A 27,281-nucleotide genomic window follows, 5' to 3' on the forward strand; every position below is an offset into this window, starting at 1 on the left:
TGAACTAACTAAGCTACTGCTAACTAAACTGTGTGAAACAGAAAGGTTCCTACAAAGTGAAGAAAACACAGGAAATGTATTTTATTATGCTAATGTTAGAATAACTCATAAACAGTCAGGATGTTAGTTTTTAAAGCAGCTCTGCTGTTTGTTCATGAGTGGAAACAACGACGTCATCGGCGTAGAGTTTGATGTTCTCACTGATTCAGAGCAAAACTGAAGAATCAGACGACAAACAGATGAACCAATAAGGTTTACTGACACGTTACATATAATTCATATTAATAACATACATGTTGATGGTGGAAAAATGGTTTTATTGTTGTTTTAATTTCATTACATTCAGGTCAGTTAAAAGTTATAAAAAGTGAAAAACATGACAAAAAATGTTTGAGTTTATTCAAATACAGAATGAATAAATGTGTAGAATCTACAACACTGTAAAAAGTGAAAAGCAAAAAGAATTAAATGATAATAAAATGCAGCAAAATGAAATCAAAAGTACATTCCACAGTTTGTCCTGAACAATGTTTCTTAAAGCTGATGAATGTGATAAACTGCAGCAGTTCAGCTGGGGGCCGGGCCCTTGTTCCTGAGGACCATCAGCACAGAGAGGCCACTGCAGTACACCAGACTCTTCACTATCAGCACTGAGTACAGCAGGCAGAGCAGCTTCACCCTGCAGCGAGACTGGAAGGACACTGGGAGCCTCACTGGGAGCCTCACTGGGAGCTGAGGACGGACAGACGCTGCTGGTGGCGGCGCAGGAGCTGCTGGCCGATCTGTTGCTGCTCCAGACCTTGTTGGTGCTGGAGGTTCTGGAAGTTCTGGAACAAAGAGAAGTCCAACATTCCAGTCACACTGAATCTGAAGCTGCATTTCTCCTGAACTGATCTTCTGCTTTTCGTACCTTGGAACCGTGTTTGGTTGGTCACGCTGCCGCCCTCATGCTGAACTTCACAGATGTATTCATAATTGTAGAGAGTCTCGTTTTTAACCAGCCTGATGACGGCAGAACTTTTTGACCCGCTGAGCTCCTGCTGTTTCTCCTCAGCGGGGGCCGGCTCCTCCTTGCTGCCCTTCTGTCTTTTCCAGGAGATCCGGACCAGAGGAGGATACATGGCCGAGGCCAGACACATCAGAGCCGTGTCTCCCTCCACACGGCCTTCTGTTTTCACCGGACACACAGTCACCTCGGGTTTCTTCACTGCTCTACCTGAAGACAGCAGAAACAAACAGAACAGAGAAATATTTCAGGTCATCAAACACATTTAATGTCAGGAAACGATAAACTGAGAAAATAAAAGATTTCATTTATTAACTGTTTATTATTTAATAAAAGACCCGACCCATCCAGGAGGTCCTAGAAAAATCCAGAACATCTAAACCTTTCCAGACCTCACTGTCTCGGTTGAGGTCAGAGGTCATGATTCCAGAACAAGGAGAGGCTGAATAAAAATGATGTGACCCAAAACAACACAAAGACCCGTCTGACATTTATGATCCCTGAAACAATCTGATGAGTCGGGAGAGAACCTTCCAGAACCTGGACGTCCCGTTACATCTGCTGTAAAACTGACAGCAGGTCAGAACCAGAACATCACATTTCAGTCAAACACGGTGGTGGCAGAGTGATGCTCTGGGACTGATGAGCTGCTGAAGGACCTGGAGAACCTGCTGTACCTGGTAGAACAACGATCCAAAGAACTCCAGCAAGTTCAGCTCTGAATGGCTCATGAAATGAAAAAAGTGTAGGTGCGGCCTAGTCAAAGCCTGGACTCTACCATGGCCTTCATCTGTTCATTCCTACTGGAAACCCGCCCTATGTGTCTGAATTAAATCAATTCAGCAAAGCAGAGCGGGTCAGAGTTCCTCCACTGGGATTTAAAACTCTTTACTGGTTCTGCTGGTTGAACCCGGTTATCGGGTCGGGTGGGAATATTTCTTCTCACGGGAAAAACAGACGGTTTCAATTAACGGCTTTTCTTCTGAATAACTAAGATCATCATTTAAAACTGTTTCTGTATTTTTGTCTCAATAAATTCATCTGATGATCAAAATTATTGCACAACTGCACTGTGGCACATTTCTGTACATATATTTACAGATACATATCTGCATTTTTTTAATCTTGCAAGGACTGCTCTAAGTTGTTTCTTATATTAACAGCATTTTATATTTTATTTTTATTTTTTATTTTATCTACTACTACTACTCAGTGGTTGTTATTGTGTCTCTATGCTGTAACTGCGAACTAATTTCCCTGCTGGGATGAATAAAGTACTTATATTCTATTCTATTCTATTCGAAAGCTGGAATTTTTCTTAACCCAGATTTTATTTATAAATGTAAATTTTTTTACTAATCTACTCGTTAGTCCAGAACAAAGTCCACTACAGAACCTGGACTCGGCTCCACAGAAACATTTTAACTGGGTTAATCCATCGTTACGGCTGGAGCCGATCTGAATGCCGATCAATATCTGATCAATATACGGCTATAGAAATTGTTTCTTTCTTAAATAATTAATACTTTTTATTTTTTCCAGATTATTTTTCCATACATTTTTGAAAAGTTTGTATTTAATTTACTTTTAAATGAAATGTAAAAGCCTTTTTACTTTTTTTACGTCATAATTTATTATTAAATTTTATCCTGAAAGCAAAAACAAAAACCAGTTTTTAAAAATAAATCATATTTTTAATGACATTCAGAAGCTGAAAAACTGAATTTAGTTTCACAGAAAGATTTTAGATTCACTAAATTAAAACTGGTGTAAATTGTGAACATATCACAGAGTTTAATGATTTTATTCTAAAATACTTCTAGAAGTAAATATTTTATGAAGTTGTTCAAAGAGCATGTTTTCAAAAATTATTTTCATGATGAATTTTTTACTAATGAAAAAAATTACATTTCAACTCAGAAAGTGGCTTTGGACGCATTTTAACTTCTACAATAAAACAATAAAACATTTTTTCTTACCTCAGTTTGGATCCAGAACCAAAGATCCAAACAGCGAGAAACACAAAACCTGCCGGCTGGTTTCTGGTCTTATTATTTCCAGTTTTCCTCTATCAGTTTCACGTTTCGCTGGGTTTCAGCAGCCAGTAAATGAATCAGGAATATTTTGCATTAATCGGATTTTTCCCCCAGCAGCTGCGTGAACAGAGAACATGCAGCAGCTGCTCTGCTGATCCACTCTGTTCACAGCTGCGACGGTAAAATCAGTTTATTGATGTCAGGAAAATGTTTCTGCTGCTCTGAACTTAAAACGAGGCTCAGAAACTAAAAGTTTAATCATCTGACAGACTCACATCTCTGCTGATCAGATTATTTCTGGGTTTTATCGGTAAACTTTCTAACGTTTTAAACATTTGATCAATTCTGAAATGTTTTATACATTTTCTGTCTATATTATAATTTTCATTTGATGCATTTTCAACAGATTAAGCGTGATTGATCAAAAGCTAAAATAATAAACATCTTTAAAACTAAAACAGCTGAGCGTGATTTTTAAACCCATTTTGACATTTTAACAGTGAAATGAATAAATGTTGGTTCTTACCAGTTACAAACAGTTTGGTTCCGGATCCAAAGAGATATTCTCTACACAGTGAGACAGACTGATACAAAAACCCATCAGCTGTTTTCTGTTCTTACTACAGTCAGTTTAATGTAACACTGAGTTCCAGCAGGTATTAAATGTATGGTGAATATTTTACAGTAATTAGACATTTATCAGCAATATTAGCAAATGTTACCAGGTTAGAGTTACTGACAGTTTTCAGGTATTATAAACAAAATTGCACAGTAAATTTTGGAAATGTTTCATTTATTATTGATATGTCTGATGAATTATTTACCAACGATAGAAACTAACATGTAATTCCTGAATCAGCAGAAAGTGACTTTAGACACATTTTAGCTTCTACAGTGAAACCAGTAAATGTTGGTTCTTACCAGTTACAAACAGTTTGGTTCCAGAACCAAAGATCCATTCATCCCACAGTGAGACAGACTGATACAAAAACCCATGAGCTGCTTTCTGGTTTTATTATCTCAGTTTTTCTCGGTTTGCTTCATGTAACTCTGAGTTTTAGTCCTAAATAAAATATTAAATTAAGTCTTTCAGTTATTAGACTTAATAATAAAATCCCAGCTTTAGAGAAAGAAAAGATAATCACCTCCAACAGCTGAAAAAAGACATTTAGCTGTTTGTGAATTTTACATCTGTTTTCATAAATGTCCACATTTTATAATACAACTTTCTACTAATAAAACCAGTAAATGTTGATTCTTACCAGTTACAAACAGTTTGGTTCCAGAACCAAAGAGATATGAGAATCCTCTACACAGTGAGACAGACTGATACAAAAACCCCTCTGATGTTTTCTGCTTTTATTATCTCAGTTTCTCTGTTCACTTTGTGTAACTCTGAGTTTTAGTCGATGTTAAAAGTGTAAAGTTTGTTTTCCAGTTATTAGATTCTTAAAATCACAGAGTTACAGAAATGAAAACAAACTTTAGCTGTGTTAGCCTCTTTTCCTAAATCATTGATATTTTCACAACAATACCTGGACTAATGGAAACCAGTAAATGTTGGTTCTTACCGGTTCCATCCAGTCTGGTTCCAGAACCAAAGCGGTACCAGTATCCTCCACAGAAACCAGTTTGCTGCTGAACGGGTCGGCTGAGGGGAACCGGTCCAGATGATGCAGCAGGATCAGATTTCAGCTCCATGATGAGTTTCTCTGATGTTCACATCAACATGGCTGCTGAAGTTGCTGTGAGGTTCTGAGTGGATCCTTGGCAGAACCATCAGAAATGTGCTGTGAAGGTCCAAAGTAGGTCTGAAGGAAGCTCTGCAGACATCATGTCTGAAAGCTCCCATCTCTCCCAGTGGGTCTCCTGGTTTGTTGGGACGTCGTCTTGCTGAAAGTCTTCAGTGTTTCAGTCTGAGCTGCAGCTGCTGAGATCTCCTGAGATCATGAATGCAGCATGGAGGTCTGTGGTTTCCTGGAGGCTGATGGAGTCATGAAGCTCACACTGATCAGGTGGGATGGAGGCAGCAGAGGTCACGACCTTTGATACATCAGGCTGGGATGGAGACAGCAGAGGTCATGACCTTTGATACATCAGGCTGGGATGGAGGCAGCAGAGGTCATGACCTTTGATACATCAAGCTGGGATGGAGGCAGCAGAGGTCATGACCTTTGATACATCAGGCTGGGATGGAGGCAGCAGAGGTCATGACCTTTGATACATGAGGCTGGGATGGAGGCAGCAGAGGTCATGACCTTTGACACATCAGGCTGGGATGGAGGCAGCAGGGAAACGGAGCAGGACTCACACAGGTTGGATGGATGTGTCCTGTGATGCATCACTAATTAAACTGTAAAATGTATTTCCAGCCAAATTTGACTCGTGAACATTTTGACTCGATGTTCTGATTCTAACCCAACAGGAACTTCTCTCTCTCTGTGAGACACTTTGTTTCTCCTCCTTCCTCTCCATCTGCTCTGCTTTTCATCTTTGTGCTTTTCTGTCTTTTTTGCAGCTTCTCTTTGCATATCAGTCAGTTAGTCTCTCAATGCAATTGAAGAAGACAGAGCGAAGCAGAACCGTCTGGCCCTGATGGGGCCCATGCAGCTGGAAACATGATGGATCCCTGGAGGATGTGGAGGGTCGTGTGTCTGTCCATATAGTTGGTCCAGGAAGTTGATGATGTGAACATGATTGGATTTTTGATAACATGAGTTTTGTCCCACCAAGCCTGTCAAATGAGATCAAAAAATGAAGAAAGTCTGTGGATCATAAATTATGTAAAACTCAACTTCATCTTTTTATAAAAGCTGCAAATAAACCAGCGAATCATTAAACACTAAACTAAACAAAGGGAAACTCTCTTTCTGGAAATCATGAACGGTTCGTGTTCATAACTCTTCAACTCATCACCAGCAGCTTCAGCGTCCAGATCAGAGACGACACTCTGATGGAAAATGTATCTGATATTGATCTGATATTGACTGATTTAGTAGCTGCCATGTTTTCTGTGAGTAAAGTTGAAACCGTTTGCAGCAAGCGGTCAGTTTTATGTCATCACACAGGACACTAAAGACCGCCATTAGAGACAGCAGTGCAACTTTTTCTGTTTTTAGATTTTCTCTTCTATGATATTTGATTGAAGACCCAAACAAGGTGGAGATTGATGTGAATTTACTGAACACTGCGCCTGTTAGACTAATGAACAATACCAACAACACTCCCGCCTGGTTTGATTTAGTTCACGGTTTTATAAACCTGCCTGTGATCAGAACATCTAAACTCCAACTTATTTATGGGGAAATTTTTTAAAATCTGCACATCAATCTAGAACCAAAGCCAAACATAAATACATTTTGAGTCATCATTAAGGATGTTAACCTTGATATTCTACTCCGGTTTGTAAATATTAATTTCTATCTATTTAATCATCCAGTTAGAACAGATTATGATGGGTTGTTAGAGAAATTGTATAAACAAAAATGTTAGCAAACATTTGCTTCTTTTGTTCATGCATCTTGAATGTTGAATTGTTTTAACTATGTTTGAGTATGTTGACAGAAGCCCTGCTGAAGGATGCAGAGACATCCGGAACCAGCTGGTTCTGATCGGACAGCTGGACATCCTGACCGTTCATGTTTATAATAAGAGTTTATAGCGTAATGGTGCTGATTAGCCTTATTGAGGCGTACTGTTCGTAGTAAATGTTCTAGTTTTTCTTATGAACCCATGAATCACGTTGCAGCTGCATATGTTTTGATAGAGCTGAAATGTACATTATAACCAGGGGATGATTGAAATAAAGAGAGAGGATGCAGCAAGACGTGTTTTCAGAGCAGGTAGAGATTGTAACTGGAGTACGTCTCTGTCCGTTCTCCTGTGAGTAAAATGAATCCAACTCTCTCGTCTTTCCTTGTGTCTGAATTTGATGTTCTAGGTTCTTGGACGTGACACGGATAATAAGAATAGTTACCATAACTACACCGACAACTCTGCATTATGATGTCACCATGATTAATCTGTAAAATTACTCCTACCGTCCGTCAAAGAACATTAAACTGGAAAAAGGCCGTTCCCAACGGTTCCTCTGTTTCTAACACATCCAGCCTGTATGAGAAACATACCTGATGACTATCGACTGTATGCATATAATATTATTTAACATAAATTATTTATGATTCAAGAGGAATAATAAAGCTGTTTAATTACAAAACGACAGAAACCATAAATTTATCAAGTCTAAAAATAATGAATGAAACCAGAAACCTTCAGAGCTCAGAGAGTCTCTGTGTGAGATGGAGGTGAAATCAGTGAACCTGGGCTGTGGTTTACTGCTCTCTATGTCACAAACTGACATCTGATCATCTGGAGGTTTTTGTTCAGGCTGAAGGAATCATTTCTCACTGTGGGAACCAGGCTTCCTACAGCCACAGTAGTAGGAGGCTGAATGATCCAGTTTAACTTTGTTGATCTTCAACGAACTGCTGCTCCGATCTCTCTCAGCTGAGAAATCATCTTGCTGAGGATGATTGTAAGGTTTTGTTGGGCTACCACCACTGGAGATATAGAGAATAGCTCTGAATGTTTCTGTTTCTTTCTTCTGGTACCAGGTTACAACATTTCCACCACACTGATCAGTTCCTCCACAGCTGAAGGAGACGCTCTGCCCGGTTCTCCTGGTCAGAGTTAAATGGTCCTGAACCAGGTGTGTTGCCATGGCAGCCAGCGCTGTAGAGACACAGACAGACAGGTGAAGGTTAGTGTGACAGTGTTTGTTCCAGGTGGGCTTTGTTGGCTCCTGATTGGCTGGAAACACTCACCTGAACCCAGCCAGCACAGAGCAGCAGCTGGGAGGAAAAGCATTGTGTGCAGTGGAGTTTCCTCTGGTGAACCTGGGGAGAAGTGGCGCTCTGATGCAGCTGAGGCCAAACAAGGACGAGCTGAGAGATCAGACCAGGGCCACGTGGTTTCTAGCAGAGGAACCAAAGCTCCCATCAGCCCCTGCAGCCCACAGAGAAGAGGAGGCTGCTGATTGGATAATCAGAGGAAGATTCTCCTGCTCTTAGCATCTTAAATATCTAAGCAAAGCAGGTTAGGTAGGAGGTGAGTTTATGAACACTGATGCTCTGATCCTCTGCTGGAAACAACAACCTTAATAAAAAATTTATAAATGATGAGTCCTGATTCTGATCCATCTGGTGACATTATGGGTTATTGGACCAGTATTACTGATCAGAACGTTTCCAATATGGTAATCAATGACTAACATCAGTCGGCTCAGCCTCTCCGTCTGTAGAAAACTGAAACCGGTTTCATCCCTCTCCTTATCTCTGCAGGAGTTATAACAACTTTTATTTTTTGGTAGTCAAAGCCTGAGATCAGGCCACGTTTCTTCAATCAGCACAAAAAATGTCAGGATTTTGATAACTTTAGATCCTCCATGTCTTAGGAGAAAACTCACCAATTTTCAAGCTAATTGATCAAAACTTCTAAAAGTTTGATCAAATACAGAAGCAACAAACAGACAAAATTAGGTTAATATCGCTAGTGCAATCCAAGATGGCCGACTTCCTGTTAGTCGTAGAGCATGGTGGAGGAAACTTTCTGTAATTTTTGGGAAGTCCTACAAGTTTTACAAACTTCATGTCTGTATGATAAAGTAAGCTGGTGAGTCAGTGGTTTTAAACGTTTCCAGGGGGCGCTGTTGGTCATTTCAGTTGCAACTTTTCTGAAGCCATTAAAACACTCAAATTTCATGGAAACCTGATGCACTTGCAGAATTTAAGTATTTTTTGTCAATAATTACGCCTCCAATATACAAATTCTTTTGAAAGAAGCAAATAAACACTAAAGACACCAGAAACCTTCACAGTGGATTCTAACAAAATGATGAAACATTAAAGACTAAAACTCAGAGAGTCTCTGTGTGAGATGGAGGTGAAATCAGTGAACCTGGGCTGTGGTTTACTGCTCTCTATGTCACAAACTGACATCTGATCATCTGGAGGTTTTTGTTCAGGCTGAAGGAATCATTTCTCACTGTGGGAACCAGACTTCCAACAGCCGCAGTAGTAGGAGGCTGAATGATCCAGTTTAACTTTGTTGATCTTCAACGAACTGCTGCTCCGATCTCTCTCAGCTGAGAAATCATCTTGCTGAGGATGATTGTAAGGTTTTGTTGGGCTACCACCACTGGAGATATAGAGAATAGCTCTGAATGTTTCTGTTTCTTTCTTCTGGTACCAGTAAACATAATTACTACCACACTGATCAGTTCCTCCACAGCTGAAGGAGACGCTCTGCCCGGTTCTCCTGGTCAGAGTTAAATCGTCCTGAACCAGGTGTGTTGCCATGGCAGCCAGCGCTGTAGAGACACAGACAGACAGGTGAAGGTTAGTGTGACAGTGTTTGTTCCAGGTGGGCTTTGTTGGCTCCTGATTGGCTGGAAACACTCACCTGAACCCAGCCAGCACAGAGCAGCAGCTGGGAGGAAAAGCATTGTGTGCAGTGGAGTTTCCTCTGGTGAACCTGGGGAGAAGTGGCGCTCTGATGCAGCTGAGGCCAAACAAGGACGAGCTGAGAGATCAGACCAGGGCCACGTGGTTTCTAGCAGAGGAACCAAAGCTCCCATCAGCCCCTGCAGCCCACAGAGAAGAGGAGGCTGCTGATTGGACAATCAGAGGAATATTCTGCTTCTTTTCAGCAGTTTAACAGTGAAACCAATCAGCAGGTTGTCCTGGGTCCTTTTACTGCTCACTAAGTGTTTTCTGCTTTACATGCTCATTCACAGTTTATCAGTTTAACTGTTTCTCTCCCAGATGAAGCTGCTAATAGAGCCGTGGCTTTTAACCCAAACAGTTTGGGCCCAATAGGAGATCACAGTGAAATCCCTTTGCTAATAGTCAACAGAACAAGTTGTTAGTGGCAACAAAGATGCCACCTAACACTGAAGCATGCTAACATTTTATCTTTATAATCATTAAAACTATTATATTTTTCATTTAGCTGGTATGCAGTGGTATCATAAGAGATTATAATTACAGAAATGTAATAATGATAGGTCATTATCTAAAGTGGACCGATCTGAGGCAGGAAGTCCGACTTGTGTCCGGGTCACAACCATCCAACCCTAATCAGAAGCTCAGAACAAGTCAGTGCTGGGAGATGCTATAACTTTCTCCAGATGAATAGAAATAAAAGTGAAGTTATCATTTCTGAACCTAAAGAATTAAGATCAAGTGTTAGCACACAGCTTGAGTTGTTCTAGGTAGAAAGTAGAAACTGCAGGGTGATTGCTGTAAGCTGAATGCTTTGGGTGAAAACTGCAGGAAACTTGCAGAAATGTAAGAAAAGGTAGAAGCAGCAGAAAAAGTCAAAAGTATCAAAAGTATGCAAAACACATATAGAAAAATGTTGAAGGGGAGTGAAAGCTTTGAGTCAGTCCTAAGATCCCACTGAGTGAGTATTAGAAACTGATTACAAAGCTAAACTATGAATCACATCAACAACCCTAACCCTAACCCTAAAATGAGCCAAACATCTAAAGCTAGCTAAAATACTAATGGTAGCATCTAAGCTAGCACTAGCATGTTGACCTACTGTAACATTTTCAATGCATTGTGAAAAACAACATGTAAACAGCAGACAAAGCTTTTAAAAACCTAACATAAAAAGGCCAAAAATTTAATAACCTGACCTAAAACGAGGAGCCATAATGTGTGGTCATTCTGCATTCCGCCACCAGAGGGAGCTGTACGCAGCGCTGTTTGAAGCTGCTCCGTTTAATCACTGAACATTGACCAACTTTAGACTGAAGCATGAAAATCTCCAACTCACGATGCGTTGTAATTCTCAATTCTGTCACAAGAGGGCGCTCACACTCGAAATGGGAGGGCCCTACATTAACTCACCTTTATATGTTTTGTTTGTGACACAGTGACACAGCACCTCACTGACAAATGTGTAACAATAAGCAAGAAACATGTGAAACAAAGAGCTGCTATGTTGTCATTCTGTTTTCCACCAGCAGAGGGAGCTCTGCTGGGAGCTGCTCTGTTTAATCAGTGACCAGCTGCTGGACAATCAGTGACCTGCTCCAGGAGGAGCAGGGTTCTGATCCGCTCCAGAACCCAGAACCTCCATGATGGGAAACGCAGCTCTGGAACGACAGCGAACATCTCAGGAACCGTAAAGGCTACGGATGTTATTCACACCGTTTTTATCAGAACGAATATACTTCTGTCCTTCTCAGTTTTCTCAAAATATATTAAATGCAAAAAATGTTGTCAAAATTGATGTTTTGACAACGAAAGAAAACTGAATTCCATCTTTAGTAGGTTCCAAACTGTTTCCTATGTCTCAGGAAATATAAAATCTATCGATTTGATTCCTTCACCGTAAATATCAGGAAGAATCAGCGAACAATCATGATTCGTTTCATGCATGTACCTTTTTCTGTCTTTGAGCTGTGATGATGTAAAAATATGCCTGATTTGCAACTCTTAGACAAGATTTGTGACAAAACTGTAAGAGGTCTGAAAGAAAAGAATAAATTTTGAGCGTCAAGAAATTCTGAACTGAAATCATGTCAAAGTTTGTGTCTCTACGTCGCATCGTTTAGGAGATCCGACGTTATGAAAAGCTGTTTTTGGTGGTTTTCTTTCCATTCCTATAACCAAGTCTGTGACGACTCGATGCTTTGAGGTGATTTCCCAGAAAACAGCAAGTCCCACATCAGTGAGCATTACACCTGGAAGTGTTGAAAGGTGCTACATCATAATCTCTGTTCGATGTCTGATTATCTGGAGGTTTTTGTTCAGGCTGAATGAATCATTTCTCACTGTGGGAACCAGACTTCCAACAGCTGCAGTAGTAGGAGGCTGAATGAGTGAGTTTCACTGCATTTATCTTCAACAAACAGCCATTCTTAATATTTTCAGCTGAGAAATCATCTTCCTGGGGATGACTGAAAGGCTTTTCTGTTCTACCACCACTGGTGATATAGAGAATAGCTCTGAAGGTTTCCGTTTCTTTCTTCTGGTACCAGGCTACAGCATTTCCACCACACTGATCAGTTCCTCCACAGCTGAAGGAGACGCCATGATCAACTCTTCCAGTTTGACTTAAATGGTCCTGAACCAGCTGCGTTGCCATGGCAGCCAGCGCTGTAGAGACACAGACAGACAGGTGAAGGTTAGTGTGACAGTGTTTGTTCCAGGTGGGCTTTGTTGGCTCCTGATTGGCTGGAAACACTCACCTGAACCCAGCCAGCACAGAGCAGCAGCTGGGAGGAAAAGCATTGTGTGCAGTGGAGTTTCCTCTGGTGAACCTGGGGAGAAGTGGCGCTCTGATGCAGCTGAGGCCAAACAAGGACGAGCTGAGAGATCAGACCAGGGCCACGTGGTTTCTAGCAGAGGAACCAAAGCTCCCATCAGCCCCTGCAGCCCACAGAGAAGAGGAGGCTGCTGATTGGACAATCAGAGGAAGCTGCTGATTGGATCATCAGAGGAAGCTGCTGATTGGACAATCAGAGGAAGCTGCTGATTGGATCATCAGAGGAAGCTGCTGATTGGACAATCAGAGGAAGCTGCTGATTGGATCATCAGAGGAAGCTGCTGATTGGACAATCAGAGGAAGCTGCTGATTGGACGCTCCCATGTAAGTGGTTATTGTTTCTGGTAATAATAAATTGCTCCACCACTGAGAAGTGAAATAAATCTTCATCAAAAGTCTGAGGGAACATGGTGGGAAACTTGACTTGTTTATTGTAAAACCTACAGAGAGACGATGAAGAAAACATCTAACTCTGAAGCATCTTCCTTCTCTGAAATCATGAAGAGAAACTCAGATGATACACAGATCTACATTATGATGTCATCAGGTGAATCTGAACCCAGTGAATCATTGAATTATATGCACAGAAAACAATCAGTTTTAATAATAATGTTCTAAAGCTGGACAGAAACCAAACTAAAGTTATTATCTTCAGACATAAAGAGTCAAATGAAGGATTATGGCCTTTTGTCTTTCATGTTCAATGTTTCTGTCTGAATGTGTTAAAATGTGTTAATGTTCATCCTACATTTTATTCTGTTAACTGAAGAATTGATTCATGATTAGGAAGTATTGATCATTTATTGTGTTAATAATAAAAGTCTAAATGTCCCAGAGGTTGAAAATCAAATATCAGTCCTGAAATAATCATCAGGTTAAACTGACTGTGGTATTTCTGGAGCTTTAAAGGTTTTTCTGGCTGTGAGGATTTAATCTGCCGTCTCTCTGGGGCTGAGGCTGGCATCAAGCCTCCATGTCTCCATCTGGTTGGTCTTTGTCCCCCACCTGACTCTGTTACCCCGAAACAGGAAGAAACAGGAAATTTAATGAGCTGCAAATGTTTCAAACTCCTCAAAAGGCTAAGCATGGGTTGGACATCAAAATTATCTTATAAAATGTTAGGTGGCACATAAATTATAACATGTTTTATAAAAGAGTTAGAAAAATCCAGCTGATACTTCATGGATAAAAACTGAGCAAATGCAACGTGAGGATATTCTATATCTTTGATTTTATTGTAATCAGCCCTTTAATGTCATGTTCTGTGTTGTCTGTGTATTTATTTAGAGTTTTCCTTGTCCTGTCCTCCCCTTGATTAGTTCCCAGGTGTTTCTTGTTCCCTGATTACCCCCAGTGTATTTAGTGTCACCTGTGTGTCTGTTCGTCGTCGGGTCCTCGTCTACCAACAGTCAGTCATTTGTTTTTTCCTTCATGTCCATTCGTGTACCTGTGCTACCAGTGCTGAGCTTTGTTTTCCCGCTATGCTCTGCTGACAGGGTTTTGGACTGGTTTGAATATTCAGACATATTCATCATTAAAACCATTAATTTACCACATCCTGGGTCTACAGCGTCTGCCTCACCACTCTCAACACACCGCTTTATGACATTTAATTATGCAGCATGGCTGCTTTAAAGTAATAAATTCTGTTAATTTACAAGATTAACTGAAATTAATCTGTAAATCTTAACAGTCCAGTGGGAATAAAACTAAATCCAGGCTGTTCTCAATATGTTCCTCTGTTTGTAACACGTCCAGATTACAGGAGAGATCTGCCTGACGACGTTCTGCTGTATGAAATTAATATTGCTTACAATAAATTATTTACGATTCAGGGAGAATCATCACCTTAACTTTAACTTTAAAACGACAGAAACCATAAATTTATCAAGTCTGAAAATAATGAATGAAACCAGAAACCTTCAGAGCTCAGAGAGTCTCTGTGTGAGATGGAGGTGAAATCAGTGAACCTGGGCTGTGGTTTACTGCTCTCTATGTCACAAACTGACATCTGATCATCTGGAGGTTTTTGTTCAGGCTGAAGGAATCATTTCTCACTGTGGGAACCAGAACCAGACTTCCAACAGCCGCAGTAGTAGGAGGCTGAATGATCTTCTCTAACATTTTCAATCTTCAATGAACAGCCGTTCTGAATTTTCTCAGAGGAGAAATCATTTTTCTGAGGATGATCGTACCTGTTCATAATTGCACAGCTACTTTTATGGTAACGAAAAATGATCTTAAATGTTTCTGTTTCTTTCTTCTGGTACCAGAATGTATATTCATCATAACACGGTCCAGTTCCTCCACAGCTGATGGAGATGCTCTGCCCGGTTCTCCTGGTCAGAGTTAAATGGTCCTGAACCAGCTGTGTTGCCATGACAGCCAGCGCTGTAGAGACACAGACAGACAGGTGAAGGTTAGTGTGACAGTGTTTGTTCCAGGTGGGCTTTGTTGGCTCCTGATTGGCTGGAAACACTCACCTGAACCCAGCCAGCACAGAGCAGCAGCTGGGAGGAAAAGCATTGTGTGCAGTGGAGTTTCCTCTGGTGAACCTGGGGAGAAGTGGCGCTCTGATGCAGCTGAGGCCAAACAAGGACGAGCTGAGAGATCAGACCAGGGCCACGTGGTTTCTAGCAGAGGAACCAAAGCTCCCATCAGCCCCTGCAGCCCACAGAGAAGAGGAGGCTGCTGATTGGACAATCAGAGGAAGCTGCTGATTGGATAATCAGAGGAAGATGCTGATTGGACAATCAGAGGAAGATGCTGATTGGATCATTAGAGGAAGATGCTGATTGGATCATCAGAGGAAGCTGCTCCTGTTTTCAGCGGTTTAACAGTGAAACCAATCAGCAGGTTGTCCTGGGTCCTTTTACTGCTCACTAAGTGTTTTCTGCTTTACATGCTCATTCACAGTTTATCAGTTTAACTGTTTCTCTCCCAGATGAAGCTGCTAATAGAGCCGTGGCTTTTAACCCAAACAGTTTAGGCCCAATAGGAGAATTTTATTTTCATAATCATTAAAATATTCTATTTTTTATATTGGACAGTCGTATTATAAGACACTTTAATTACGATCAGAGGAAGATGCTGCTGCTGCTTTCAGTGTCTGCCTCTCAATCAGAAGGTGGCGCTGTTATGCTGCCTCTGATTCACAATCAGTGGAGACAATAATCAAATCAGCTTCAAAGATAAATATCCATAATGTTTAACTATAGTAATAAAGCTTCAAAGCCGTCAGGTAGATGCTGAATGACAGATTTAGAAGCAGACAAACAGGGAGAATTAAAGGGGGAAATAAAAGCTGATTCGTGTTTCTAGAGGTATTATTAGAGTGTAACACTGATGAGGATAGTAAGAAGACTTTGAAAAAACTGAAAATACTTTTTACTTGTATAGTTTATATCTATGACGCCGTATTAGGGTCACTGTAGATAAAAACCGCTAGAAAATTTTCACCAAAACACTCAAAATTTTAGATTAATCTAAAAAAATTTCTAGAATATTGTTTTTCCACCATTAGAACATTGAGTCTAAAGTACACAAGTATGATTGACAGTGCTAAGCCCCTCCTCCTGGCTCTGATTGGTTGTTGGTGCATTTCTTCAGATGGTGTTACCAGCTCAGGTGGGGGAGATCGATCTTTTCACTGATTATCTGTCTCAGAATCAGAATGATTCTGAAAGCTGGAAATGTTCTCAGATTAATAATGAAGAATTGATTCATCAATTTATTATTGAATCTTTTACATTTTCAGAACCTTCTAGATGTCGAGGTGAAGATTTTTAAAATTATCCTTCATAATGAAACTGACCCACAGCATGACGGGGCAGAGAGCCCGGCATCGCCGTGGCAACAACCGCAGAGCCACAGGAGCAGAAGAAGAAGAAGAAGAAAGGATGTGTATTTAGTAAAAAATAAAAAGTGACAATAAAGTAAAACATTTAATATTTAAAAATTACAAACTCAGATGGACCAAATTACAGATTTATGTGGAAATATTGGTGCATTTTTAAAGACCAAATTTAAAATACTAAAAACTCAGAGTTGGTTAGTAAGTAGTCAAAATTAAAAAATATATATATATTTGGGAGTATTTTTTTCTACTTTTACTTGAAAATGTTATTGTGAAGAGAGTGACTCTGGATTGAGGCTGGACTCAGGAAATTATGATTGGCTGCCAAAGGACTTTTTTTTCCTCTTTTGTGGAAGTGATTTTTAAAGCAGCAGAAGGAGTTTTAAAATATTCAGTGATGGGATTTTAAAATATAGAGTAGATTAATTTGCAGAAGTGGAAACGTTTTCCACCTGGCAGCAGGGAAAGCCTGGATTTTTCTCCAAAGATGTCTGAAGACTTCAGTTCTCCTATTAAAAGTTTAATTTCGGGCGTCCCGTGGTGGCGTAGCGGTTAGCGCGACCCATATTTGGAGGCCTTGATCCTCGACGAGGCCGTCGCGGGTTCGACTCCAGGATCGACGATATTTGCCGCATGTCTTCCCCCCTCTCCTGCAGTTTCCTGTCAGCCTACTGTCATATAAGGGACACTAGAGCCACAAAAGACCCCTGGAGGGGTACAAAAAAAAAGTTTAATTTCCTGATTGAGGAATTTCAAAAGTACAACATAGTAAAAATACTCATAAAAAAAATTTTCCCCCCAAAAAAGTTACTCACATAAATATAACTGCCTGACTACGATACAAATGATCTTAAATACTGGAAATACGGCAAGCATCTACAGAACATAAAAGTTTTCTAACAAACTAAGAAAATTGACATTTTTCTTTTATGCATAAATTTATTTAACAACCTGAACTAAAGTCTGACCACATTCAGAGATTAAATCATAAACATAAATGGAGCAGCCAAACCCATTTACTTACATTTTGATGTCAATCTAAAAAGTGAACCAAGATATTAAATATTGACTTTATCTGATTTTATGTAGTTTCAAACAATCTGCCAGCATTTTATTGTCTGAAGTTCAAACTTGTTCATACATTTTTAGTGGAAAACTTTGTTTTGTGAATGTGGGTTTTTGTAGAATAAGAACTATTTCATATCAGATTCTGCACAGATGATGAGTGTGCTAGTGAGCAGGATATAAAAATAATCTTTCATCAAGAAATGCTTTAATTTATTGGAATAATCCAGGAGAGGAAATTTTTTCCGGCACATTTCAGGTTTCAGCTCTCCTGTGCCACCTGCTGGTTCAACCAGGCACTGCAGGTTAAAGTTTCTTCAAACATTAGCACAGCAGGACTCCCTTTATACAGCTTTTATTTTAATTTTATTGTCTTAAACTTTCAAAATGTCTTCTTTGTTTTGAAGGGTTGGCATCTTGAGCCATTTTTTGTGCTCTACTCAGAGGAACTACCCATTGCATCCTGGGAAGTGGAGTAGAAATGCATAAATCAGAGTTGATCAAAACAGTTGAGTAAAATATATCTGCCACATAGAAATCAGTCCTGACATGAAAGCACAATGTAAACATGAACAAAATATTACATTTATTCTGGCTACAAACATTTTCTCAGATGTTTCATTCAAACGTGACAGGAAGCTGTTCAGTAGTTGAAAAGTCCGGTTATAAAGGGAGGAGCTGCGTTGCACCAAACATGAGCTAAAATATTCCCAACCAGACCTGCTGCTGCAGCTGCAGGGAGAAAACGTTCAAGTTTCCAGTTTTCTCAACTCACAGCCTGACAGACGACACACAGGGTCCAAACGACCAGAACCATCATTCTTTAAAAGTAAAATGAACTTCAGCCTCTATTTTATTTTTAACATTTTGAGGTGTAACATCTGCTGTTAATTTAAGACCAGTTAAATTAAAGGCATCATGTTAGCAACAAAAAAAAACTTCATATCTGGATTTAAACAAAGATGTTTCAGTTTATTTCATTCTACTGTGTTTTTCTAACACGACACAAATTATGCAAATTGGTTAAAAGTAACGTTAAGCAATGCTATTGAGGATTCTTATCACAGTGGACATGAGAACTTCCCTTTAACAGGAAGACTTTCCAAATAGCTCAGCCTGGAGGGGCAACATAAAGCCCTGCGGCGCGCCAAGCTTTAAGGCGCTGGGGAAACTCTGACTTCTGTCTATATCTCCAAGTCGTCTTCGGGCTGATCTTGGTCCGATCCCTCCCCTAGGAGCCGCTTGACACAGCGGACCCCACCCAGAGGCATGAAGCCCCTGACAGCTCCGATCTCTGGGACAGTCAAACCCCTCCACCACGGTAAGGTGGGGAAAAATAAAACCCGAAACTGTTATTAACTGATCAGGAGAAGCCTGAAGGTGGCAGACTAGAGTTAGGTCTGGCAGTATGAGCTGGTGTACAATGGCAGCTGTCAATGAGCCGTGTGTTGGTTCTGTTGGATAAGACCAGACCGGAAGAAAGGCCAACCAGAACCAAGATAAACCCAACTAAAGACCCGACCAGACAGGAAGGAAAACCAGGCCAGTCAATACGTGTTTTTCTTGCGTGCAGCAAAACCAAGATCTGTTTGTGTTGCTGTGAAAAAGAATAAGGTCACCTGCTTTAATGTAGTCTGTGTTTTTCCTAAAACTGCACAAATTTTGTACATTGGTTAAAGATTACTGAGAGAAATGCCTCATATTTAGGATTCAAGTGGAGAGAAAACTTTCACTTTAACAGTAAGACTTTCAAAACGCACTTTTTCAAGTACATTTTTTGTTCATGGAGACTGAGAATCCATTTTATTTTTGTTTTTGGTTGTTTTGTTTATTATGTTAATCATATTGCCTGCATTATTACGTCATTTCTATTAAATCGGTGTAAAAAGGTCTTCAAACAATATTATCGTAATCTTTTTTTTTTGCGGCGCTAGTGGCTCGTATTTTTTTGACAGTAGGCAGACAGAAAAGAGGGTGAGGAGAGGGGGGAAGACATACGGCAAAGATCACTGGGAGTCGAACCCGCAACGTCCGTGTAGAGGACTAAGGCCTCCAAACGTGGGGCGTGCTGACCCGCTGAGCCACCACAGCACGCCATCATTTTTGAGACAATTAATTGTTCAGCAAAATTTGTTATTGCGACAGGCCTATGTGGCTGTTGGCCTTTTCTCTTTAAACAACAATGAATGTCCACCTATGGAAAAGTAGAAATTATGAGTCGGGTTTTACTATTTTAGTTCACAGTTCATGAAGTGGGTCTGTCATAGTTTCAGGACAAAACACCTTTTTCCAGCCTAATTCCAACATTCTGCACTGGTCCTTAGTTTTACCTTATTTAAGTGACTCCAGAGATATTTGGGAAATTAATTACAAAACACAACAGTCACTAATCAAACTTCAAAAAAGACCAATAAGAGAAATTAACAAAGCTAAGGACCAGGATCAGACTAACACATTATTTATCCAAATATTTTGCACTTATACAATATTTTGCACAGAACTACAAAATACTCTTCAAATAAATAAAGCCAATGCTGTACACAATTTCATTCATAAATATAAAAATAATTCTAAATTAATTAAGTACTGCATTGCCCATTGCAAAAAATCACTAAGCATAATATTTTACATTGCAAATTGTCATCTGAATAAAAGTGTTGATGATACAAGTCTGGCCCCTTATAGTTGGTTAAAAATATAATATATATATATACTGTATATACAGTATATAATGGTCTTTACTGTTTTCTGTAGAGGCTGGTTCTAGACCAGATTTACCACAGGGCCGTGCAGACAGTGTTTTTATGGAGACACTTAAAAAAAGAATTGAACAAAAATAGATTAATATTTCATCATTTAATAATGTGAACAAAGAGCCACTTGTGTCTCCAGAGATTCAGGTTGCAGATCCTGATTTAGTAGATGGAAAGTGTGATCCTATCTCCATACAGCAGTTAAAAGAGCAGTACTATAATTTTTAATTCATTAAATTAATTTTTATTAAAAATAATTTTAATGTATTTTTAATAATACCGTAAAAGGAAAATTGTGAAGAAAAACTATCTACCACTGAATATGAAAAAAGACATTTATTTAGTATAATTTCTTAAGAGCCCCTCTTGGCCCCCGTCTAGAACCGGCCCTGGCCTGCAGGCATTTTTGCTTAGCATGTTTGTTCTTCATTGATAGGAAGTCAGATTATCCAAACTGGTTAACTACATTAATAAAATATTAGTGAAATAAAACATTAAATGACCACTGGACAATTATTCATAAAATATATCAACATTTCTGAATAAAACACACAGAAAGTAATGTAATGTAGGAAATATTTATGTATTTACTGTTAATCTATTTGTGTGATTTGTTCTTTAAATGGCCACTTATTTTAGCTATTGCTATTATTTATTAAATATCATCCAAACTCAACATCCAAATAATCAAACCACAATAATCAGCTAAAATCACAATAATAAACTTTATCAATCATAACTAAATGTTCTGTACCATGTCAGCATCAGGAGATGATTGAGGATGAAGAGACGCTGATTTCTGGTTCTTTAGGTTCTGATGGGTCTGCGGTTCCTCTCCTGATCCATTCAGTCCATCATGCAGCAGCTCACTGCGCCACCAAGGACATTCTTTCTTTTTGTCTTTCTATGTCCACAGTTTCCATCCAAACTGAAATTGTTCAGCTTATAATGAACAATAAGCAGAACAATTTCAGCTTATTGTTCAGCTGAAATAAGCTGAACAATGATAACCACGTGATTTAAAATATAGACGTGATTTAAAAATCACGTCTATATTTTTAAAAGCGTTTTTGCTTCTAAGGATCAGATTTATTTCCTTTTTGCTATTCTGCTGGTTTTACGGGTTTTACTTTGAGTTTGGACTGAAAGCTGTCAAATCTGGTAACTGCCAAACGGCGCCATGTTTGTTTTTTTATGAGCGTGATGCGCATGCGCCGTGCTGGATAGAAATATGACGCCGTTTCGACGTGAGCGTTTCAAAGGCCCGGTTCGACCAGGCCGCACCGAGACACTAAACCAGCCTTCTGATATTCATCCGCCCTGGAACCCGGATTTAAAAATCTCCTTTTCTCCCAAGACGCCGAAGTGGACGTCCAGCCTAAAAACTACAAACTTCTGCGGATTCACCTGAAATCGTCTCCGTGTTGATTGGGCCTACTAGTCTGGCGCCTAAACACACCTGCTGAGAATCAGGTGGAGTGGGCGAACAGGCCGCGGGTCCGCCATGTTTGAAATCGCTGCGTTTGTTACAAGGTAAGTTATTTTTCGGAATCCTTATTCGAAGTTGTTTGTTTTGTCCTTGGTTAAGTTATGGAGGTGATTTTGTGTTTGAACAGCAGCAGAGGACCGACCCGGCCATGGCGTCTCAGCGGTGGTTTGTCTGGCTGCTGATGAAGACAAGCAGGCCGCGGGGCCGCCATCTTTGAAATCGCTGCGTTTGTTACAAGGTAAGTTATATTGCAGAAACCTTTATTGAAGTTGTTTGTTTTGTCCCTGTTTAAAACCGTCTTATGGCCATAATTGTAACTGGGCCGCCTGTTTTTTATTTTAAAATTTTATTGTAAAATTCTGAAATGTGCATGGAGTCTGTATTTTTGCTCCTTTTCTCCAGAACAACCTCAGCTGTCAGTATCTGATAGTTATTAAATATTTCTGTCTATTAAAAATTGTGAACAGCTTAAAGAGGAAAAAATCAGAATTGAAATTTCCAGGTTTATTAGTGAAGAACTAAGATAACAGAGGCAAGCAGTTTCAGCTTTTAACTATATTACATAAATTCAGAGAAAACTGAAACCTGGCCTCCAATTTACACGTTTTTGTTCCTGTTTTTTATTAAATTATTTCAGGTGTTTTAATTTATTTTTTTTGTGGTAGGCTCTGCAGCAGTTCCTTTCTAGCTGGCACCAGTGAAAGTGTAAATCATTTTTTGCCAAAAGTGATTTTTATTTCCATCCATCCATACTTTATCTAGCACACTGCAGGTACAGAGGGGTGCTGGTATCCATCTCCAGGGGTCAAAGGGCGAAAGACAGGTTCCCCCCCTATTCATCTTTTGGCCAAAAAAAGTGGTGTGTTTTGTTTTTTTTTTCTTCACCAAAATCACTTTTGGTAAAAATATTAATTGGGGCATTCTTTTTGGAAGATCACGATTTTATTTTCAGCATAGTAAATATTTATTGTACAAATTGTGCAGGAATCAAGATGAAGCTAACATCTAGCCAGTAGCTGTGTAGCATTCAAATGAAAAACCTTATTTTGTACAAACATTTTACATAACCTGGTTTGCTGGTAATATGTCTCTCATGTTCACTGCCTTCAGATATTACTCTTCTGAGATAATTTATCAGTCTGGTTGATTTTCTTTTAGACATTTCCATAGTTGTATGTGTGATTTCAAATCGTCCTCTGCTGTCTTCTCTCTCTCTCCGCTACTCTGTAGATACAATAAGAAGCTCCGCAGGGAAACTCGTAGCAGAAATATTTTCTGTAATGTTTACTGCAACATGCACATGTCATACACAGTTGAAAAGCCCTTTTTATGCACTTTCTAACACTTTTGGATTTTTTTGAATGCTACCAACCATTCAGGAGTTATGATGCAGAGTAGCTTGGGTGACAAACAAGACGGAGAATCTTTCTTGTGATTGGTCAAGCTCATATCAAAAATTTCCCAGGTGGCTACCGTTATGTATCATATATGCCATGAAAGCACAATGTCTCAGCTTTTCTGCCCTTTTTAAATTTTTCTTTATATGTTGAACTGTTCAGGAATTATGGTAATGGGAAGTACACAAGCCGAATCCTGACGGCGGCGACGGGTTGTTTATAAGAGGGTTAAGTTATTGAAGCCATTTTTTTTGTGATTAAACAGAGCAGCAGAAGGCCACCTGACCACGGCATCGCAGCGGTGGTTTGTTTGGGTGCTGGCGTCCCTGAAATATGGGGAAAAAATGGCGTCTGGAGCCAGCAGTTGATCGATTATGGATAAACTACAATCAAGATGAGGATTCCCTTCAATCAAGCTGAGGATCGCTTCCCTCAAGCTGAGGATTCCCTACAAGGTGCCTGGCGGATCCGCCCAACCCATCAAAGGTTTGTTAAGTCAAAGAACTGTTCCAATGGCGGGTCCAGAAGACATCTCAAAGTAAGAGCTGCTGCTGGGTTTGATGCTGAAGCGTTTGGCTATGCTGGTTTGTTTTGATTCTCTGCTGAGAATCTATGCGCTGAGAAGGATTCTGCTGTTGAAAATCCTTCTGTCTTGGGTCTTTTTGCTGTTTACTGCTGTGGTCATGTGACCCGGGAAGGTTTAGGTGTAACTAGCATGTTGGAATCTGAAGTTCATGGCTGAAAGTCAGTTGTGATGTGAAAAATGGCTGCCAAAGATTTGGCAACACTTTAGAGGATGCAGGAAGTGATTCAGCTTAGGCATAATAAATATCACCATCATAATCCTTGATAACATACCTGCATATTATTAGTGATAATTTAATGTGGCTATGTTGACATTAATATAGCTGCATTAAGATAATTATCTTTTCTGTGAATATTATCAAATATACTTTTGGGTAAAAATAAGGTCTTTTACATTTCTACATACATTTTTTTTATTTTTTGTATCTACTTAATATTTAGTTTGAAATCTAATCTAAATATTCTTAAAATGGCGTCATTACTATAATAATCTAATAGCTCAACAAATTTTATTCGCGTTTAACAACAATATAAACGTGAAAATCGATTTATTTCTGCGTCGACTCGGCAGACGGATTCATTTCATTTCTTCTGGACAACAACAGTCAACAGAGATCTGCTGGAGCTGCAGGTCAGAGGTCAGAGGTGAGGTTTACACAGTCTAATCCACCACCTCTTATTTGCAGGTTTAAATCTGAGATTAACTCAGGTTTCCTTCCAGAGATGATCCAGTTGGACCCGTCTTTCAGTGTTAAGTTTGTTTTTAACCCAGTTTTCCTCCTAGACTAAGCTGCTGGATGACCTGTTGGTTCACCTAATTGTTTCTTTCTCCCTTTAGCTTTTAAAATCACACAAACTGTTTCTCTGTAGATGAAGCCACCAGAGGACCTTCTGCTGCAGCCAACTCTTTTCTCCTATAGGATCCTCCTGGATCCTCTTTTTCTGTCTTTCTCTTTATTCTATCTTTTCAATCCCCGGGGGTCGTGACAGATGGCCTTTCTTATAGAGCCAACTTCTGGTTCTGCTGGAGGGTTCTTCCTGTTAAAGGGAAGATTTTCCTCTCCACTGTCACTGCATGCATCCTCTATATGAGGCATTGCTTTAGCTTACATAACTTTTAACCAATGTTTGATAACTGCAGTTTTCTTTTTAAATTTTCTTTCTGTTTTTTTTGAAAGTCTTCTTGTGAAAGGGATGCTTTTCTTCTCCACTGTCACCACTTGAATCCTCGATGTGTCTTACGGTGACGGAGACTGGTTTTGAGCTCATGGTTGAGAGTTTAAGGTCTTGTCAACACTACATGGATGTGGACTGAGGGGATTTATAAGCCAGTCAGCAGTTTTTGTTGAGATGGAGACTGGAAACACCAGATGGCCTCAGACTGGTAGTTAATGTTGGTATCAAGATGGGCACTATGGTATTGGACTCTGAACCCAACAAAAGGAAATGTTGCGTGCTACTTCTTGAAGCCACTTGTCAAGGCTTTGAAGTTGTCGGATGAGTTAAAGGAAATTGGTAACGAAGGAATACAACAAAACTGTAAATCCATTCCCTGCAGGAAAAACACGGTAGGTTATATGAGAGGAAGATGTTCTGATCTTGGGTACAGCAACCAGAACAGATCCTGTATTCTCTAGTCTGTAATCAAATATGTGTAATTCATTCTAAAAGGTCACCTATTGAAAGTCAAGAACAAAGTGTAAAGGTGTGTGAACAACGGCAGGATGATGGAAAGATAATACCCCGTCTAAAGATCTTCATCGCCCCTCCGCTGATGGCTGACCTTAGTGACCCTACCGTCGGGCTCAGCAGTTTTCCTCAAGAAATGCTGCAGGTATTTTGTGGTTTAAGTGATATTCATAAATGTGTTTTTTGAAAAGTGACATCTTCATTCTGAGTCGTTAGTTTGACCTTAAACCTGCACCCATCATGTTGTCTTCCTGTCCTGTTCTTCAAGAACCCTTCTCGATCATCTTGTTTTCGTCTCTGGCTTCACCCTTCATCACCTCCCAAGGACGGACGGACGGACGGATGGAAAAGCCCTTCATCGCCTCCCAAGGATGGACGGACGGAAAAGCCCTTCATCACCTCCCAAGGACCGATGGACGGATGGACGAAAAAGCCCTTCATCGCCTCCCACTGATGGATGACCTCAGTGACCCCATCACCAGACTCGGCAGGTTTCCTGGAAGAAACCCTAGAAGTGTTCCCAGATGAGCAGGTAAGGCAGATGCTCCCTGATCCGGTTCTCCATTTTGACTTGAAATGTTCTCATCAGTCGTCCTCATGAAGTGCTGCTGGGATTCTGCTTTTTTTTGTTGTTGTTTTTGTGATATTGATATGTGATCTTTTGAAAAGTGACATTTTCATTCTGAGTTGGTGTCCTGTGGTCCTTCAGGAATCCTCCTGGATCATCCGATTTCGTCCTTCATCGCCTCCCAACGACGGACAAAAGAAAATGACTGAACTTGAAACAACTCAGTTTCTTTTTTCTTTTCTGTCTAGGATAATTTTGTTTAGAAGTTTCATAATTTTATTTTTATACATTTAAAATGTCTTTCATTGTTAAATATTAGTTAGAATTTAATGTCTGGTTTAGGTTACTGGAGGATAAATCAGTCATTTTTCAACTGTTAACATTTTTGTTTCTCGGTTATTTTCTCCACAGAAACTACACTGGGTCTGGCGTTCTGATTGGCTGTGGTTCCTTCCTGGAGGAGGACGTTGGCTGACATGACGCTGCCAGCCGACCCTTCTCCGTCTCCTGCTGCCAACGTTTCCATGAACGTAGTAAGTTCTCCTGAACAGTTGCTCTGTTGTGTTTCTGCTCCGTCTTCTCTCAGCTCCAGTCGGTCCTGGCAGGTGGCTGCAGATACTGAGTCCGGTTCTGGTTCTGCTGGGGGTTTCTTCCTGTTAGAGGGGAGTTCTTCCTCTCCACTGTCGCTACATGCATGCTCAGAATGAGGGACTGCTGTAAAGTCAACAACTCAACACAAGAGGTTTGCTGTCGCCCCCTGCTGGTCAGGAGGAGTGAATGCTGTAAGTAACGACTCCATACAATCTGCTGGATTTTCTTTGGTACAAACTTCTTATACTATAATTAACTTTAATCTACTGTGAATTAATAGAAATTGGAATATATGTGGGTGAACTAAAATTATTTCAGTGCATTGAGACAACATTTTTGTGAATTGATGCTATATAAAATTTAATACTTAAACCAACAAATGCACAACAAACAACCAATAACAAAAATGTTAAAAACCCCAAAAATCAATATAAAGATGTTCAAAACACCAACAACCAATACAAAAAACTTCAAAACAAAATACAAAGACCTCCAAAACCCAATACAAAAACCTTCAAAACAAAATACAAAAACATTCAAAACAAAATACAAAAACCCCAAACCAACAACTAAACTTAAACAATAAAATAAAGAAACTCAATTAATATGTATTTATAACGTTAATTCACAATGTTGTTGTCAAAGCATTTTATAAAGTCATTTCAATTCAGTCAGATTCCAGTTGATTTTACTTTTTTAATATTTTAGATTCAGTTAATTATTAAAGTAGTTTGTACCAAACCAGCAGATTGTATGGAGTCGTTACTTATACCATTCACTCCTCCTGATCAGCAGGGGGCGACGGCAAACTGCTTGTGTTGAGTTGTTGACTTTACAGCAGTCCCTCATTCTGAGCATGCATGTAGTGACAGTGGAGAGGAAGAACTCCCCTCTAACAGGAAGAAACCCC

General features: G+C 39.8%; 1 protein-coding gene, 1 long non-coding RNA gene and 2 gene segments (V, D, J or C); 1 reads left to right on the top strand and 3 right to left on the bottom strand.

Annotated features, from left to right (window-relative positions):
* Nucleotides 1–331: 331 nt before the first annotated feature.
* LOC111608887 lies at nucleotides 332–5,270 on the bottom strand. Of its 2 annotated transcripts, none has more exons than XM_023335395.1 (3): nucleotides 4,614–5,270; nucleotides 911–1,216; nucleotides 332–827 (listed from the first exon to the last, which is right to left on the bottom strand). In XM_023335395.1, the coding sequence occupies exons 1-3, from the start codon at nucleotides 4,741–4,743 to the stop codon at nucleotides 568–570; spliced, it is 696 nt and encodes a 231-aa protein (XP_023191163.1). In that variant the 5' UTR covers nucleotides 4,744–5,270; the 3' UTR covers nucleotides 332–567. The 2 variants fall into 2 exon arrangements, with proteins under 2 accessions (XP_023191163.1, XP_023191162.1); XM_023335394.1 differs by lacking the exon at nucleotides 4,614–5,270 and adding an exon at nucleotides 1,350–2,084.
* A 2,058-nt stretch (nucleotides 5,271–7,328) lies between these two features.
* On the bottom strand, nucleotides 7,329–8,298 carry LOC111608893. The segment is given in 2 exon segments: nucleotides 7,329–7,773; nucleotides 7,866–8,298. Coding segments are annotated over 2 exon segments (510 nt in total).
* Nucleotides 8,299–8,926: 628 nt separating this feature from the next.
* LOC111608892 lies at nucleotides 8,927–9,706 on the bottom strand. The segment is given in 2 exon segments: nucleotides 8,927–9,409; nucleotides 9,502–9,706. Coding segments are annotated over 2 exon segments (510 nt in total).
* Nucleotides 9,707–21,335: 11,629 nt separating this feature from the next.
* LOC111608916 lies at nucleotides 21,336–26,185 on the top strand. 3 transcript variants are annotated; one of them, XR_002752892.1, is made up of 6 exons: nucleotides 21,336–21,585; nucleotides 21,669–21,779; nucleotides 23,204–25,091; nucleotides 25,195–25,357; nucleotides 25,481–25,744; nucleotides 25,922–26,185. It is a non-coding gene; the product is annotated as an uncharacterized LOC111608916 (long non-coding RNA). The 3 variants fall into 3 exon arrangements; XR_002752890.1 differs by having other exon boundaries at nucleotides 23,204–25,357; XR_002752891.1 differs by having other exon boundaries at nucleotides 21,672–21,779; nucleotides 23,204–25,357.
* The last annotated feature ends 1,096 nt before the right edge of the window (nucleotides 26,186–27,281 follow it).

The sequence above is a fragment of the Xiphophorus maculatus genome, chromosome 6, assembly GCF_002775205.1.
Source record: "Xiphophorus maculatus strain JP 163 A chromosome 6, X_maculatus-5.0-male, whole genome shotgun sequence".
NCBI classification, from domain to species: Eukaryota; Metazoa; Chordata; class Actinopteri; order Cyprinodontiformes; family Poeciliidae; genus Xiphophorus; species Xiphophorus maculatus.

Coding starts and splice junctions, on each gene's coding strand:
- LOC111608887 (XM_023335394.1), bottom strand. CDS start 1,497: ATGTCAGACGGGTCTTTGTGTTGTTTTGGGTCACATCATTTTTATTCA. Junction 1,217..1,349: donor TTCTAGGACCTCCTGGATGG/GTCGGGTCTTTT, acceptor TGCTGTCTTCAG/GTAGAGCAGTGAAGAAACCC. Junction 828..910: donor CAACCAAACACGGTTCCAAG/GTACGAAAAGCA, acceptor TCTTTGTTCCAG/AACTTCCAGAACCTCCAGCA.